General features: G+C 35.8%; 2 protein-coding genes across 2 annotated transcripts; one reads left to right on the forward strand and one right to left on the reverse strand.

Moving 5' to 3' along the window:
* Positions 1-2240: 2240 nt before the first annotated feature.
* On the forward strand, positions 2241-3194 carry LOC131908306 (olfactory receptor 4S2). Its single transcript, XM_059259358.1, has one exon. It carries the CDS (start codon positions 2241-2243, stop codon positions 3192-3194), a length of 954 nt encoding a protein of 317 aa, XP_059115341.1.
* Positions 3195-8178: 4984 nt separating this feature from the next.
* LOC131908307 (olfactory receptor 4C16-like) lies at positions 8179-9105 on the reverse strand. Its single transcript, XM_059259359.1, has one exon. It carries the CDS (start codon positions 9103-9105, stop codon positions 8179-8181), a length of 927 nt encoding a protein of 308 aa, XP_059115342.1.
* Between the last annotated feature and the right edge of the window lie 5204 nt (positions 9106-14309).

Here is a 14309-nt window from a genome sequence, read left to right on the forward strand (position 1 = left end):
AATGAGAAGATCTAGAACAAGAAAGATTGAGTTCTGTCATCCTATGTTTAGGAGAACAAGGATTCCCTGATATTCATTATTTATAATTACTTAGGATTATTACAATAAGGAGAAGATAAAAAAATAATGTGAATCCAAGCCCATTTGAAAATTATCAGCAAGATTTGTCTTTCTTCTCAAACTAAGGACATGAAGTTTGTGGAAGGAGGTGGGTTGTCAACTTTTTTGCATTTATAATAAAATTTAAATACCCTGTATTTTTAAGAAAAGGAAGTATGAGATTATAATGACAATGTTAACAGAATGACATATCTGTATGTATGGTGGCTTAGAGATAGTGAATTAAAACTGGTAATAAGAAAATGCTAGTCACTGGAATGAACATCAAGTCTGAAATGTTGAAAAAAGGAGAAGGAGGCTTTTAGATGCACATTGTCTTAGAGAAAGAGTGATTCCCCTCCTCCTCAGTGCTTTAGACAGTACAGGAACAGTATCAAGTTTGTGTGTAAGTATCTATCTGTTCTAGATAAACAAATCAACAAACATCGTTATAGTTACTCTAAACTTCTCTAATAGGAGCTCATTAGTTTTGAATAATTTCTATTTTTAAAATCAGTAAGATGCCAAAAGAATCACAGTTCATAAAACCTTTGAATTGAGCTTAATTCCAAATCTGATTAGACAACCATTGTTCTCTTGTCCACTTTCCCCTTTTATCTGCAATACACAAAAGGAGACAGATGTATAGTGATTTTTCTACAACTCTAGGACAAATACCTGAACACTCACAGCACACATGGCTTCCCAGAATCTCTTGGTTGGCCTGCTCTTTCTGCAAAAGACAGCTGAAATTGCAACATTTTGTGGCTGAAAGAATTAAACATAGTGGACCTTGAGAGATGCGTTCCCAAAAGGACAGCTTACCACTACAGGGATCACTTATGCCCGTGCATTGATTTTAGAAAGGATCTTGAAACCTCTATTAATCACAGCTTATCCATAATCATTGCTTTCCCATATCAATGATGCCCTTTAGAATGCCTGTAACTCTACTGCTAAAGATACTTCTATTGAAATCAAATTTGTCCTCTCCGGAGAGTCAATACAGCCCAATTGAATGATAACACCTTGCAGAAATATTGAATTCAAAGTCATCCACATAAAGCAGTATGGTGTAGCTAACATGAAACAGGATATATGAGGATGAATGAAGAAAAGCTGATGTTAAAGTGCAGAGCATTTCCTCTTTTGTTTTGGTTTTGTTTTTCTCTTTGTTTCATATAGGCATTTAAATATTAAGTTAAAGAAATTATGGAGAAATCCTGGAGTGCCCCCTATTGCAGCTGAAGAAATTATCTTGGATCTTGATCAAGCTGGCAGAGCTGGCTTCATCTACAGAAGATTCTTCTATTATCAATAATTATTATCATATTGATGCATATTCTCTTATCTTTGCCTCTTCTTCAGGATTTTGTGGTTTTTCTATGCTTATGGGAGTGATTTAGTTTCATTGTAGAAGTGACAATTTATGACAAATTATAATACCTTAAAAATTTATTATATCACAAATAAATTAAGGGAGGTCTCATAAAGATAAATGATTCATTTGGCTTAAAGTGGGATTATTACAAGATCAAATATGTCTAATTTAAGACTCTTTCTATAACACTACATAGTGATATTGAACTCCTGAGGTCAGATGAGAGGCCATAATTTCACTTCAAGATGACCCAATTTTTAGGGGAAGGGAAGCCTGCAGAAGTCACTGGGGCTGTGCTACTTGTGAATTCTGAGCAGATGTGACACTGAGACAGGGCAGTGTGAAGCGGGGCAAATCTGAGAAAACATTCTCATTTCCATATAAAAAATGCAGCAAGCATTTGCTGATACTTCAGAGGGAAGTCTGTTTATCTTATACAAAAGATCCAAGTACATTAGAAGCTGTTGTATAAGCCTTACAAAGAAGAGGAGGGAGTTCTTCAGGTGTCATCTGAGACTGGAAGAATTGGCCTTATGCCTTTGGACTTCACTTCTCATCTGAACTGAAAAGAGCATGGGCATATAACGCTGAGGTAAGCTGATCAGAACAGATGCATTTAAACTGAAGCCTAAGTTTGGGAGACATAAGGGCTCACCTTCCAACTCCAGCCACTTTAATTTTTCATTGGTTATAAAATAGAAATGAATGTTGATGGTCTTTTTCATTTTTATTTCAGGTAATTTTAAGTACTCTTGGGAATATGGCTTCAAGATCTTATTCCATAGGAGTAAACAATGTCACTGAATTCATTTTCTTGGGTCTTTCTCAGAACCCAGAAGTTGAAGAAGTATGCTTTATGGTGTTTTCCTTCTTTTACATGGTCATAGTGCTGGGAAACCTCCTCATTATGCTCACAGTTTGCACTGGCAATCTTTTCAAGTCCCCCATGTATTTTTTCCTCAACTTTCTATCATTTGTGGACATTTGCTACTCCTCAGTCACAGCACCCAAGATGATCGTTGACCTGTTAGTGAAGAAAAAAACTATCTCTTATGTGGGGTGCATGTTACAACTCTTTGTGGTTCATTTCTTTGGCTGCACTGAGATCTTCATTCTTACTGTCATGGCCTATGATCGATATGTGGCCATCTGTAAACCCCTCCACTACATGACTATCATGGACCGGGACAGATGTAACAAGATGTTGCTGGGAACATGGGTGGGTGGATTCTTTCACTCCATTATCCAAGTGGCTCTGGTGGTACAGCTCCCCTTTTGTGGACCCAATGAGATTGATCACTACTTCTGTGATGTACACCCTGTCCTGAAACTCGCCTGCACAGACACCTACATTGTTGGTGTTGTTGTGACAGCCAACAGTGGTACCATTGCACTGGGCAGTTTTGTTATCTTACTAATCTCCTACACAGTTATTCTGGTGTCTCTGAGAAAGCAGTCAGCAGAAGGCAGACGCAAAGCTCTCTCCACCTGTGGTTCCCACATTGCTGTGGTCATCATCTTTTTCGGTCCCTGTACTTTCATGTATATGCGGCCTGACACTACCTTCTCAGAGGATAAGATGGTGGCTGTATTTTACACCATTATCACTCCTATGCTGAACCCTCTGATTTACACTCTGAGAAATGCAGAAGTAAAGAATGCAATGAAGAAACTGTGGGCTAGAAAGGTTTCCTGGCAGACTACAGGAAAATAGCTGAAAGTTATCATTTAATTTGGCAAACTTCAATTTCTTCAGCCTTGACGAATGCCATTGCTTAGTGAAACAATAACAGCAACCTCACTGGATTCAGGAGAAAAATGATGTAGCACTGTGTTATACAGAAGTAAGGTATGATAATCATGATCATACTATCATATTTATGTTCAGATAATTTTCAGAAATGTGAATGAAAAAACTTCTATTAGTCAGTCATAAAAATCATATAAAATCATTGCTACCTCCTCCTACTACTTAAATATTTTAAGTGAGAGCATGCCAATGAAATACTTAGGGCTGTTTCTAGGGTTTAAAAATGTAGTACTGACATTGAGTGGTGATAGCACATGCCTTTAATCCCAGCACCTGCTAGGTAATGGGATCTCTGTGAGTTCCAGGCCATCTTATTCGACAGAGTAGGTGTCAGGACAGCCAGGGCTACATAAAGAAGTCCTGTCTCAAAAAAAATGAGAAAAAAAAGGGTATTTACCTATTAAGCTCTCAGTGTATGTATATTGCATAAATGATTATACACATGGGAAGGATCACATCCAACACAATGTCTTCTTAATAGATTTCAGAAAACAAGAATATTAAGCTTCACAACATTGAAACTGTGGTACAACTGGCAAAGAATGTAAAAAAATATTTGGAAGACAAAAATTTAGTGTCAGTCATTTGGTTTTGGTAAATAATATTTCCATTCATTATTAGTCATTTTCTCTTAGTCCAACAATTAGAATATTAGATTGACTGCTCTGTAACATCTCTCTTCTGATACCATTTCATTTATCCCATTCTCATTTTAGATAGATTTCTGAGTATAATATTTCCCTTCACTGGATCCACACACTGAGATTTATTTTACTAGAGTAAATATTGAGTATAAATGTTCTTTTATCATTATTTCATTGTATATTGCCAAAATAAAATTATCCAGCTACTGTTACTTTCTATACATATGTTTTAATTATATTGGAAACAAAATATAAGTGTTACTCCTGGGAAAGCCTGTATTGCCTAAGAATAACATTGCTGCATTCATATGATTAAATGTTAACAAAATAAACAATATGTTTACTGGATAGGTCTGAAAACTTAGCACTAAGGGGTATGTGTGTATGTGGGCCTGGTGGTGGTGGTGGGGGAGTCAGGATGAGGATCCAGATTTCAGTCAATCTCAGCTGCATAGCAATTTCTGGGCAGCCTAGCAGAATGAGACCTTGTCACACCTGCTTTTTTTCACTTTCCTGAGTAAGACAATCCCAGCAAAGTTTTCTTTCTTTCTATGTAAATAGAATTTGAAACTTGACTATATCTTCCTACCTCCTTTCCATCGTATTTTTTTATTCTTCTTGTTATATTTCTAAATTCCCTATTCTTTTTTTAAACAGCACAATTCTGTCTTTTAGAAACGAAAACCAAATTCTCCCTAAAATCTTTGTCATATTGTGGATCCCTTTTGCAAATTGGTTCATGACCTTTAAATGTGTCTTTTGTAAAGAGGATGGAGATACTTTTAGAGTAGACTGTGGTACAGATGATGAGCATCAGAAATATCAAGTTTGAAGGGCTAAGGAACTTGAACTCACTCTCTGGGCCCTAGCTCATCAGCTTTGAGGTGTAATATACCCAGAGATACTGCCTAGTTCACTGAAGGTCTAAGGAGAAATGAAAGAAATACCAATTAGTGTTCTGAATATATTACCCTACATTCCAGATTGTTAGTTCCACCTGCTTTATGCTTCTTGTCCAATTTTATTGTACTACTGACGAAATGTTTTTTTATTTAAAGTGTATACATGGTACAATATACATATAATATGAAGAATGAACATTAAAAGCAAATATATTAGCGTATCCGTCACCACAGTTATTGTGTGTGTGTGTGTGTGTGTGTGTGTGTGTGTGTGTGTGTACATATGTGTAAGAATGTGGTTGTTTTGCCACAGGGTCTTATTTACTACATAAGGATAGGACAGGCTTTGGTGAAGAAGACATTGACACAGCTTAAAAGGTGCAGAAAAAACTCACTGTTTTCTATGATATATGTTCAGTAAAGATTAACAAACTATACATAAGGAACTGTCCTTTCTTCATCTCTACAGTTTCCTAATTTTAGAGTCTTACACCACTTTGAAGACTTCCTGTGCTGCACATTTGTAAAAGAAAACAAAAAAAAATAGCAAAAACAACAGCCTGAATATACAGTTGAGCACTCATGGAGACTTTTTAAATGGGATTGTAGAGTCTCATTTGTGAACTTGAAAAATAGAGGTATTCATCATCTGTTTGAAAAGGTTATCATATGCTACATGCACATTGTTTTACATTTTTTAAAAAAGTTCAATGCAAACCTCAAATGAAAATAGTTAGAACATCTTTCTGTTCATGCGCAATAACTCTGTCAATACACCTGTGCAAGACAGAGCTATATGGTTTTTTTTTGCAATTTGCCTGAGGAGGAACATCATCATGCTCATTGTGCATGGGACTATGAAGGAGCAGGAGCTCGAATGTGTCAGTGCTACATGGGGTAGAAGATCCTACAGTGTACTTTTCCTATGCGCTGCCTCAAGAATTAAAGTAATATGAAGGCACAAGCTAGCTATCTCCTCTCTTAAAGATTACAATTTGAAAGCTTACCAATTTTCTGTACCAGTGTACAGTGGGTAGACATTGATTGAATAGCTAGAACAAGATACCACAAAGAGCTCCAACAGTTTGTCTGGGCACCACCCATATTACATGACATTCATCATGCTTTTATTCCCAGAAGGTAAGTGAGGCCATCTAGCAGGGACAATCATGATATAAGAAAAAGCAAGTGCTTTGTCATCACCACAGGCAGAACTAAACATAAGGACATAAATGAAGACAGTAGTTTAGAAGAACGTAAATGGAATAGTGATGTGTGAATTACAGGTGAAGAGGGATTTGAGGAAGACCTCTGATGTGCATATACTTGGAGTGAACAAGATGGTGATATAAAGAGTTATCAGCAAAAGTTAGTGTCTTAAGAGACTGTAAGCAATGGCTGCATATCCAACATACTTCATGTCTTTTTCTTTGATACCTCTGAGATCTGAATCCTGGTAGCCATGACTATGAATGCTTACAGCCTTTGTAGACCCTTTCTATATATGGTCTTCATAAGTATATAGGCGCAATATCAATGATGGACAGCTGTGTTGATGTATAGTAACAAAAAAAGAAACCACTATCCACATTGCTACAATATACCTTTAATTCAAATACTTCAATATCTGCTCCAGCTAATCTCTCCTGTTTACACTGAGAACCCTAAAATCATTCGTAGCTGTGGTAGAACTATTTCTGTATTAAGAATAAGAAGAATATGCAATGTAATTATATTGATCTATTTTTTCAATCTCCTACCATAATTCCTTACACCATTAAATTCTATTTTAGATATTTATATCTGGGTTAGGAACATATATAAGTTATATTAGCAATTTTTGTTATCATTATGACAGGATGTTGACAGAAGCATTTTTAAGAAGGAAAGGGTAATTTGGCTTATGGTTTCAGAGAGCGTTCATTACAATAAGGCATGGAAGGCATAGCAGTAGAAGAAATTCTATCTTTGGAGTCTGGAGCATGAGCCTGTATTTTCCCATGGTATCAGACAGAGCCAAAGATCTTGGAAATGGAAGCAGAAACATCTATAAACTCAATGTCCATAACTAAATGATATACTTCCTATAGGTTCCACAAAACACAGTTTCCAAAGTCTTCAATGCACTACTGAAGCCTGATCCAGAGCATTCAAAACATGAGCCTATAGGATACATTTCAAATTCAAACTGTGGCTGGGCTAGAGTGATGGCTCAGCAGTTATGAACACTCATTGATCTTATAAAGAGCCAAAGTTTGATTCCCAACAGTCACAAGGTGGTTCTCAGACACTCTTAACTCAAATCCAAACCACAATATCCTATAATCACATTAATCTTGCATTAGAAAAGAGTGATTATAATTCTTATGATTCAAGATGAACTGTTCCCCCAAAGTTCATAAGTGTCCAATTATTATTTTAAAAATATAGTGATAGTAAAGCCATAAGTGGAATCTTCCTAATGTCAGAGAGTTTCTGCTGTGTGGGTTCTCTCTACTTGTTCTAATGTTATTACAGGCTCTGAGTAATGACATATACACAAAACAAAAACCTATGGAATATAATCTCAAAACTGAATGGTAAATTATCTAACACACACATATACATGTACATATATTTTGCATGTATCTCTCTTTATATAATGATAAAGATAGATGATAGATAGATAGATAGATAGATAGATAGATAGATAGATAGATAGACAGACAGGCAGGCAGATGTCTAAGAATGACAGATACATTCACACATATTCTAGCCATAACAACAATCATTATAGCATTAGTTTAAAGATATTCCCTAGTTAGGTGTTAAGAATAAGGACAATGTGAAGAGGAAAAACATGCTAACACAGGTGCACACACACATAGACAGACATTCAATCTCTATCAAACACACACACACACAGTTAAACATACAACACACTCATATTGTACCTTGAAACAAAACTTCTATAAATTTGTAAATACATTACATTCCTTTGATTGAAGAAGACCAGAACAAAAGTATCATGAGGAAACATAATCACAATCAGAAAGAAAAAATCTATAATAAAGAAAATCATTTGAGAGAAGGTAAACATTCTAATGCTCTGAATATAAAATATTTGACCAGAACATGGACGTAATAGAGACCAACATTTAAAACAATGTGACTGAGATAAATCCTCACATCTCCTTGCTATATCTTCTTTTCCATAAAATAATTTGATATTTACTTCAGGATGCACCCCATTTGCCCATTCTCTAGAAGAAACCAAACCTCCATTCCCAGAACAGTGCTATTCTAAACATATAACTGAAAACTAAGATTTTCTTTATTAAAATAAATACAACCTTTGATTCCTTATATGTCACCTGAGACTTTTTTGCTCCACAGCTTCCTCATGGCATTTTTCACCTCTGCATTCCTCAGTGTGTAAATCAGAGGGTTGAGAAAGGGTGTACAAATTGTATAAAACACCGATATCATTTTGTCCATAGGGAAGGTGGTTGCAGGACGCGTGTATATAAATATGCAAGGCACAAAAAACAAGATGACTACAATGATGTGGGAGACACAAGTGAACAGGGCTTTTTTCCTCCCTTCAGCACTGTGGTTTCTCAAGGAATACAGAATGATGACATACGAGACCATGAGCATGAGGAAACTCACTGTGCAAAGGGTCCCACTATTGGCCACCAGGAGAAGGTTGATCACATATGTGTCTGAACAGGCAAGTTTCAACAGTGGCTGCAAGTCACAGAAGTAGTGATCGATTTCATTGGGACCACAGAAGGGTAAACTCAAGGCCAGAAATATCTGAACTGAAGAATGCACACACGATCCCACACAGACTGTGGCCACCAGCATCCCACAGACCTGGCGGTTCATGATGGTCATGTAGTGCAGAGGCTTACAGATGGCTACATAGCGGTCAAGAGCCATGAGGATGAGGATGAAGATCTCCAGGGAGCCAAATAAATGGAATGTAAAGACTTGTATTATGCACTCACTGAAAGAGATAGAGGCCTCTTTCATCAGAGAATCCACAATCGTTCTAGGAGCTACAGTTGTAGAGAAGCAGGTGTCAGACAAGGACAAATAGAACAGGAAGAAGTACATTGGACTCCCAAGTGCCTGGCTTGTCTTGATGGTAGCAATGATGAGAAAGTTACCCAGTAATGTCCCTATATAAAAGAACAGGAAAATGGCAAACACTAAGTTCTTCCTCCTAGGGTCCTGTGTCAAGCCAAGGAGAAGGAAACTGGTCACATTAATATTCAGCTGCATGGTTCATGAACGAGAAAGAAAGAGCATGAAATGTGTCATCTGCAAAAGAAAAAGGAACTAGTTTTACCAAGTGGTATGATAGATTATTTAAAATAAAAGTATTTCTTTCTCATAAATATATTCTACATCTGTGTTATTAAACTGTTGTTCCTACTCTCTGTCTTCAATTCCAAGATCTTCGTTAGCATCACAAAATATGATAAGAGTGACACTTTCTCCACAACACTCTTCACACACACATTTACTGACTTTAGCATGGTTCTGATTAATTTTGCAGTTCAATTAATGTAAAATGAAATGTACACTTTCCTTTATTATTTATCTTATTGTTTCATAGGCAGACATTCTGGTGGGACATCACTTATCTATTATTTATTTTTCTTTATTTAGAAAATTTTGAGTATCCTTGAAAATGGTCATGTAAAGTTCCCTGGGCTTTACTTTCTATAAAATTCTTATTTTCCATTAATGTTACATTATCTACATTTATAAATATTACTATAATCATTTTGAGATATAATCCAGTGAAAGAACAAAAATGCCAGTGCTCTACAAATAATCTGATAATATCTTAAAATATTCTTCACGATATTTTGAAAATGGTGTGTTTAGACAGAAAAGAATGTTCCCTGATAGACTATTAAATATCTCAATGTCTATTTTTTTCTACTTCTGAAAAGCATACCTTAGACTATTCATATGCTCTGAGAATACATTCAAATGAAGGGATATTTTTATATTATCTAATGGTACATGTTTGCAAACTAAGTATCTTCATATATAGGATACTTTGGTGATCATTGCCAAGAATTTGTAGGATCAGATCACAGTTGTCATCTCCACTAAGATATTTTAATAATCATGCATCTAAAAATTCCACTTTCTCAGGCAACAGGAAAGTTTCAAAAGCATGATAGTATAGTTTTAAGAGAAAGGGATGGATGGTAGTCTATATTTGATTTTTTTCGTTCAACCTACCTACAGACCTGGAAATTTTTATGATCCTATGGAAGTATGAAATATCACTTCTTTAAATAAAGTCTACTTTTATAATGGGGGAAATTTTAGAACAGACTTTCAAAGTAAAAACTTTTCTAGCTTTTATTTATAAAATGTCATTATCATCATACAAACTGAAATTTAATATATTTTTGAAGGCCCACTTATCCACAGTGTTCTTCTTCTCCCTGCTGTACCTGCAGTGCACACTCTGTGGTGAGAACTATGAACTGGTTGATCTAAGGCAGAGTCTTATAACTGAGACAGATATAACCTTACCTTTGTATGTTTGGTTCACCACATCCTTGGAAATTGTATCACGTCACCCAGTCTGAAAGATATCTTTCTCTCACTAGTTTAAATGAATTAAAATTTATTTAATTCTATTGTATGGTCACTTAGCCTGCATGTGTATAAATACACCGTTTGTGTGCTTGGATCCTGAGAAGCATGAATGCTTTGCCTACATGTGTGTATATTCACCATATATGTGCCTGGATCCTGAGACACATTAATGCTTTTATTGCACGTGTGTATGTATATTATGTGTGTTCCTGTTTTCTAAAGAGCTGAAACTGACTTCCTGAAAATAGGTTTAGAGGTAATTGTCATCCACTGTGTGGGTGCTGGGAAACCCAGTTTTTCTGCAAGAGCAATAGGTGCTCTTATCTTCTGAGCTATTTCTCTCTAGTATTTAAAAAAATTGAAAATGTCTAATCAAGTTATTCATTTTGGGGTGCTAGGGAAGTTCCTAGGAATCCACAAGGATGACCCAAGCTTAGACTACTAGCAATAGTGGTGACGGTGCCTGAACTGGCTTACCCCAGTGATCAGATTGGTAAATACCCCTACTGTCACCATAGAGTCTTTCTCTGGTAACTGGTGGAAGCAGATGCAGAGATCTACAGCCAAACACCAGGCTGAGTTCCAGGAGTCCAGTAGAAGAGAAAGAAGAGGGATTCTATGAGCAAGTGCATCAAGATCATGATGGGAAAACCTGCAGAGACGGAGAAACCTACAAAGACAACCAATCCAAGCTAGTGGGAACTCATAAAATTTAGGCCAACACCTGTGGAGCAGCCACGGGACTGGACTAGGCCCTCTGAATAAGCAACAGTTGTGTAGCTTGATCTGCTTAAGTGGCACCCTGGCAGTAGGATCAGGATCCATTCCTGGTGCATGAGGTGGCTTTTTGGAGTACACTTATGGTGGGACACCTCTCACAGCCTTGAGGTGGGGGCGGGGGTTGGACTTGCCTCTACTGAATATACCAGGCTCTGCTGACTCAACATGGGAGGCCTTAACTACTTGTAGGAGGGAATGAGGGGGTGGGTTGTGGGGGGAGGCTGGAGGGACTGGAGGAGGGAAGAGGGGGATCTGTGATTGGAATTTTAAAAAAAAAGTTAAACAGGACTTACTGTGAAAAAAATATTTATTTGCAATGTATGATCTCTGGCAAGAACTGAAACCATAAAGAAAAATAGTTTTCATATCTAACTTTCAAAATTATGATTAATGTCTTCTTTATTTTAAAAAATGTACAAAATGAATAACTAACCTGAGGACCTTGTGGTCTTTAGAAGTAATTTATGTGAAAAAACACAATCCCATCAAATACTATATGAGTTTAACCATTTCACTGACTTTATAGTTTAGGTTTGTTTAACATTGATCTATACATTGTCAATGGCTACAATGGAGTTATTTTTCTTGTACATACAGGCAAATATTTAAAAATAAATTAAAAATCATAGATTCATATTTCATTAACAAGAAAATAATTGTGAGTCTTCATCAATTACTTAATGACTAGAGTAATTAATGTTTTCTTACTTCCTTGGTCATTTTTCCATCCATGCTACAGTTATCTTAAAGCTTCAATCAAAAAACTTCCTGTACAAAGACAGAAACAGTTACCTTTGGACAGATAAAAATTGATTTGCATCTCTCTAAACATCATAGTTGTACAGTCTATGGATGAGAAGGTGAGAATCTAAAATGATTCATTTGTAAGAAACAAAAGAACTAATTTTCTGTGTGATGTGAAGAATTGTTTAAAGCAAAATATACTTTAACTGAGAAACACTCTAATTGTATTTTATCTTTAGAATGACTTTTTAGTAGTTTTATACTTTTTCATAATTTTATGCCTTATTGGTAAACTACAATTATGTGTGCCTTTCAAGTAGCTTCCTTTGTGGAATTAGAGACTTGGACATCTATGTCTCTTCAGTATTTATTGCTTTTAGTACTAAATTCAGTGTCATTAACAATATAGAAAGTTCTTGATGTTTCAATTGAAATATTCTCCATTTTGAATGCACTGATACCTATCTAATATTGTTAATGTCATTCAGATTACAAAGACATTCACATCACTAATGTGTTGATGATTTTTTTTATCTATTGTGTACAATAGATGGCAAGTACATTCATAATTTATGAAACCAAAGACAAGAGCTCTAACTGAAGAAACAACAGAACTGAGATTCATCAAAACATCTTAATCAGTTCCCTGAATGGCTCAGAATGGAAGGTCCCATGCTCTATACAGCTTAACCTAGCATGATATGCTGACATCCAGAAGAATAGCTATCTTAACATTGCAAACTGAGACATCAATCCTTGATATTTGCAACAAGTAAGGACTTAAAAAGGCATCCTCTCCTTTGATTGCTCTTAGTTTTTTGTTTGTTTGTTTTGGTTTTGGATTTGTGGTGGTTGTGGTTTTAGTCTGGATTTTTACTTATTATTTTTATTTATATTTATATTTTGAATTTATGTCTGTAAACCATATCTGTCCCAATGCCTCTCCAAAAGTAGTAATAACTTCAATTCCTCAGGTTCTCATCAGGCATTAAAATGTACCTCAATGTCCTCAAGACAAACAGCACCAGAATACAGCATAACTTCTAGAAACAACTGAGCTTACCTCCACTTTTCAAACAAGATGAAGCAACTTTAGATTAGCTGCATTGGCTAAAGAAATAGTAAACACACAGTATGAAGGTGTTGGAGGTGATGGAGAAAAACTGAAATAATTTCAAACCAGAAAAGGCAGAGAATACAGCAGGGTGGAAAACAGTGTCTGGTGGCTTCTTCCATGGGTATACATAGTACTGAGAGCCTGCAGTGGGAAGAATCTGCTTCTCCAAGATGCTATCTTAAAGAATCACCTGTCCTGAATTCAGTGACACTGGCTTTATGACTTTCAGAGACTGTTACACTTAACTTTACTTCCATGCATAGGTTGTCATATTCTAGGAATACTAATTGGCTGCCTAAATTTCTTTAGTTTGTAAGAGCTTAAATTATAGAGCTACATAACAACCTTCCTCAAGCCTCTCAAGCTATGTTACTTAATCCCATGATTCATGCTGTACATCAAAAGGAGCACTGGGAAATAGCCTTGGGCAGAGAATTCACACAATTCAGCGTATTTAAGGTACACTTTCTGTATCTAGTTCCTCAGTTGTCAGGAAATTGTCTGTGAAATAATTCTTTGAGTCATACTAGACAGACAGTAGGTGCATTGTGAAGGGCTTAGGCTTCATAAGATGATACCAAACATTTGTGAAGAATCAGCTACTTAGTGAGATTTCAGGAACAGCCTCATACATGATTATTTTATTATTACTCTTCATTACATATATAATATGTGTCCTTACTGTTTTAGCTAGTCTGAAGTTTATCTGTGAAGCAGTTAGTCAACTTCTTAAAGTAAATCTCAGGTGTATGTCTATTGTAAATTAGAGATTTGTAATATCATTCTAGAAGCATGTAAAGAATATTCATACTATACTAATGATATACAGTACTCTGCTCAAGTATTGAACTTGCTCATAAAAAAATCTGGCAGAAGTTTTGTCAAGGTCATTATTCCATACTAAACCTTTCTACAAATTTTAGTTAGATGTAATATAATGTCCTCTAGGTTTTAGGTGCACCTGTATCATTCTTGGTCAGTCTAATTTCATCTAGCTACTTTACATGAAAACATTTGGTAATCTTTCTATACTTTAGCATCTCAAGAAACAACCATAAACTTTAATATACCAAATGCATCCTTCACTTCCCACACTTAATGGACTTTCGAATACCTGTTTCTTATAAGGAATTCATTGATTTTAGAGAATTGCTTTATTCCAAAGATAGTATACTGAGCTGTTAAACTAGAATAGTACTCTAATCATATATTCACACAG

The sequence above is a fragment of the Peromyscus eremicus genome, chromosome 4 (genome assembly GCF_949786415.1).
Source record: "Peromyscus eremicus chromosome 4, PerEre_H2_v1, whole genome shotgun sequence".
In the NCBI taxonomy this organism is placed as follows: Eukaryota; Metazoa; Chordata; class Mammalia; order Rodentia; family Cricetidae; genus Peromyscus; species Peromyscus eremicus.

Bases quoted from the DNA above. Each gene is read 5' to 3' on its own strand.
- LOC131908307 (XM_059259359.1), bottom strand. From the start codon at position 9,105: ATGCAGCTGAATATTAATGTGACCAGTTTCCTTCTCCTTGGCTTGACA.
- LOC131908306 (XM_059259358.1), top strand. From the start codon at position 2,241: ATGGCTTCAAGATCTTATTCCATAGGAGTAAACAATGTCACTGAATTC.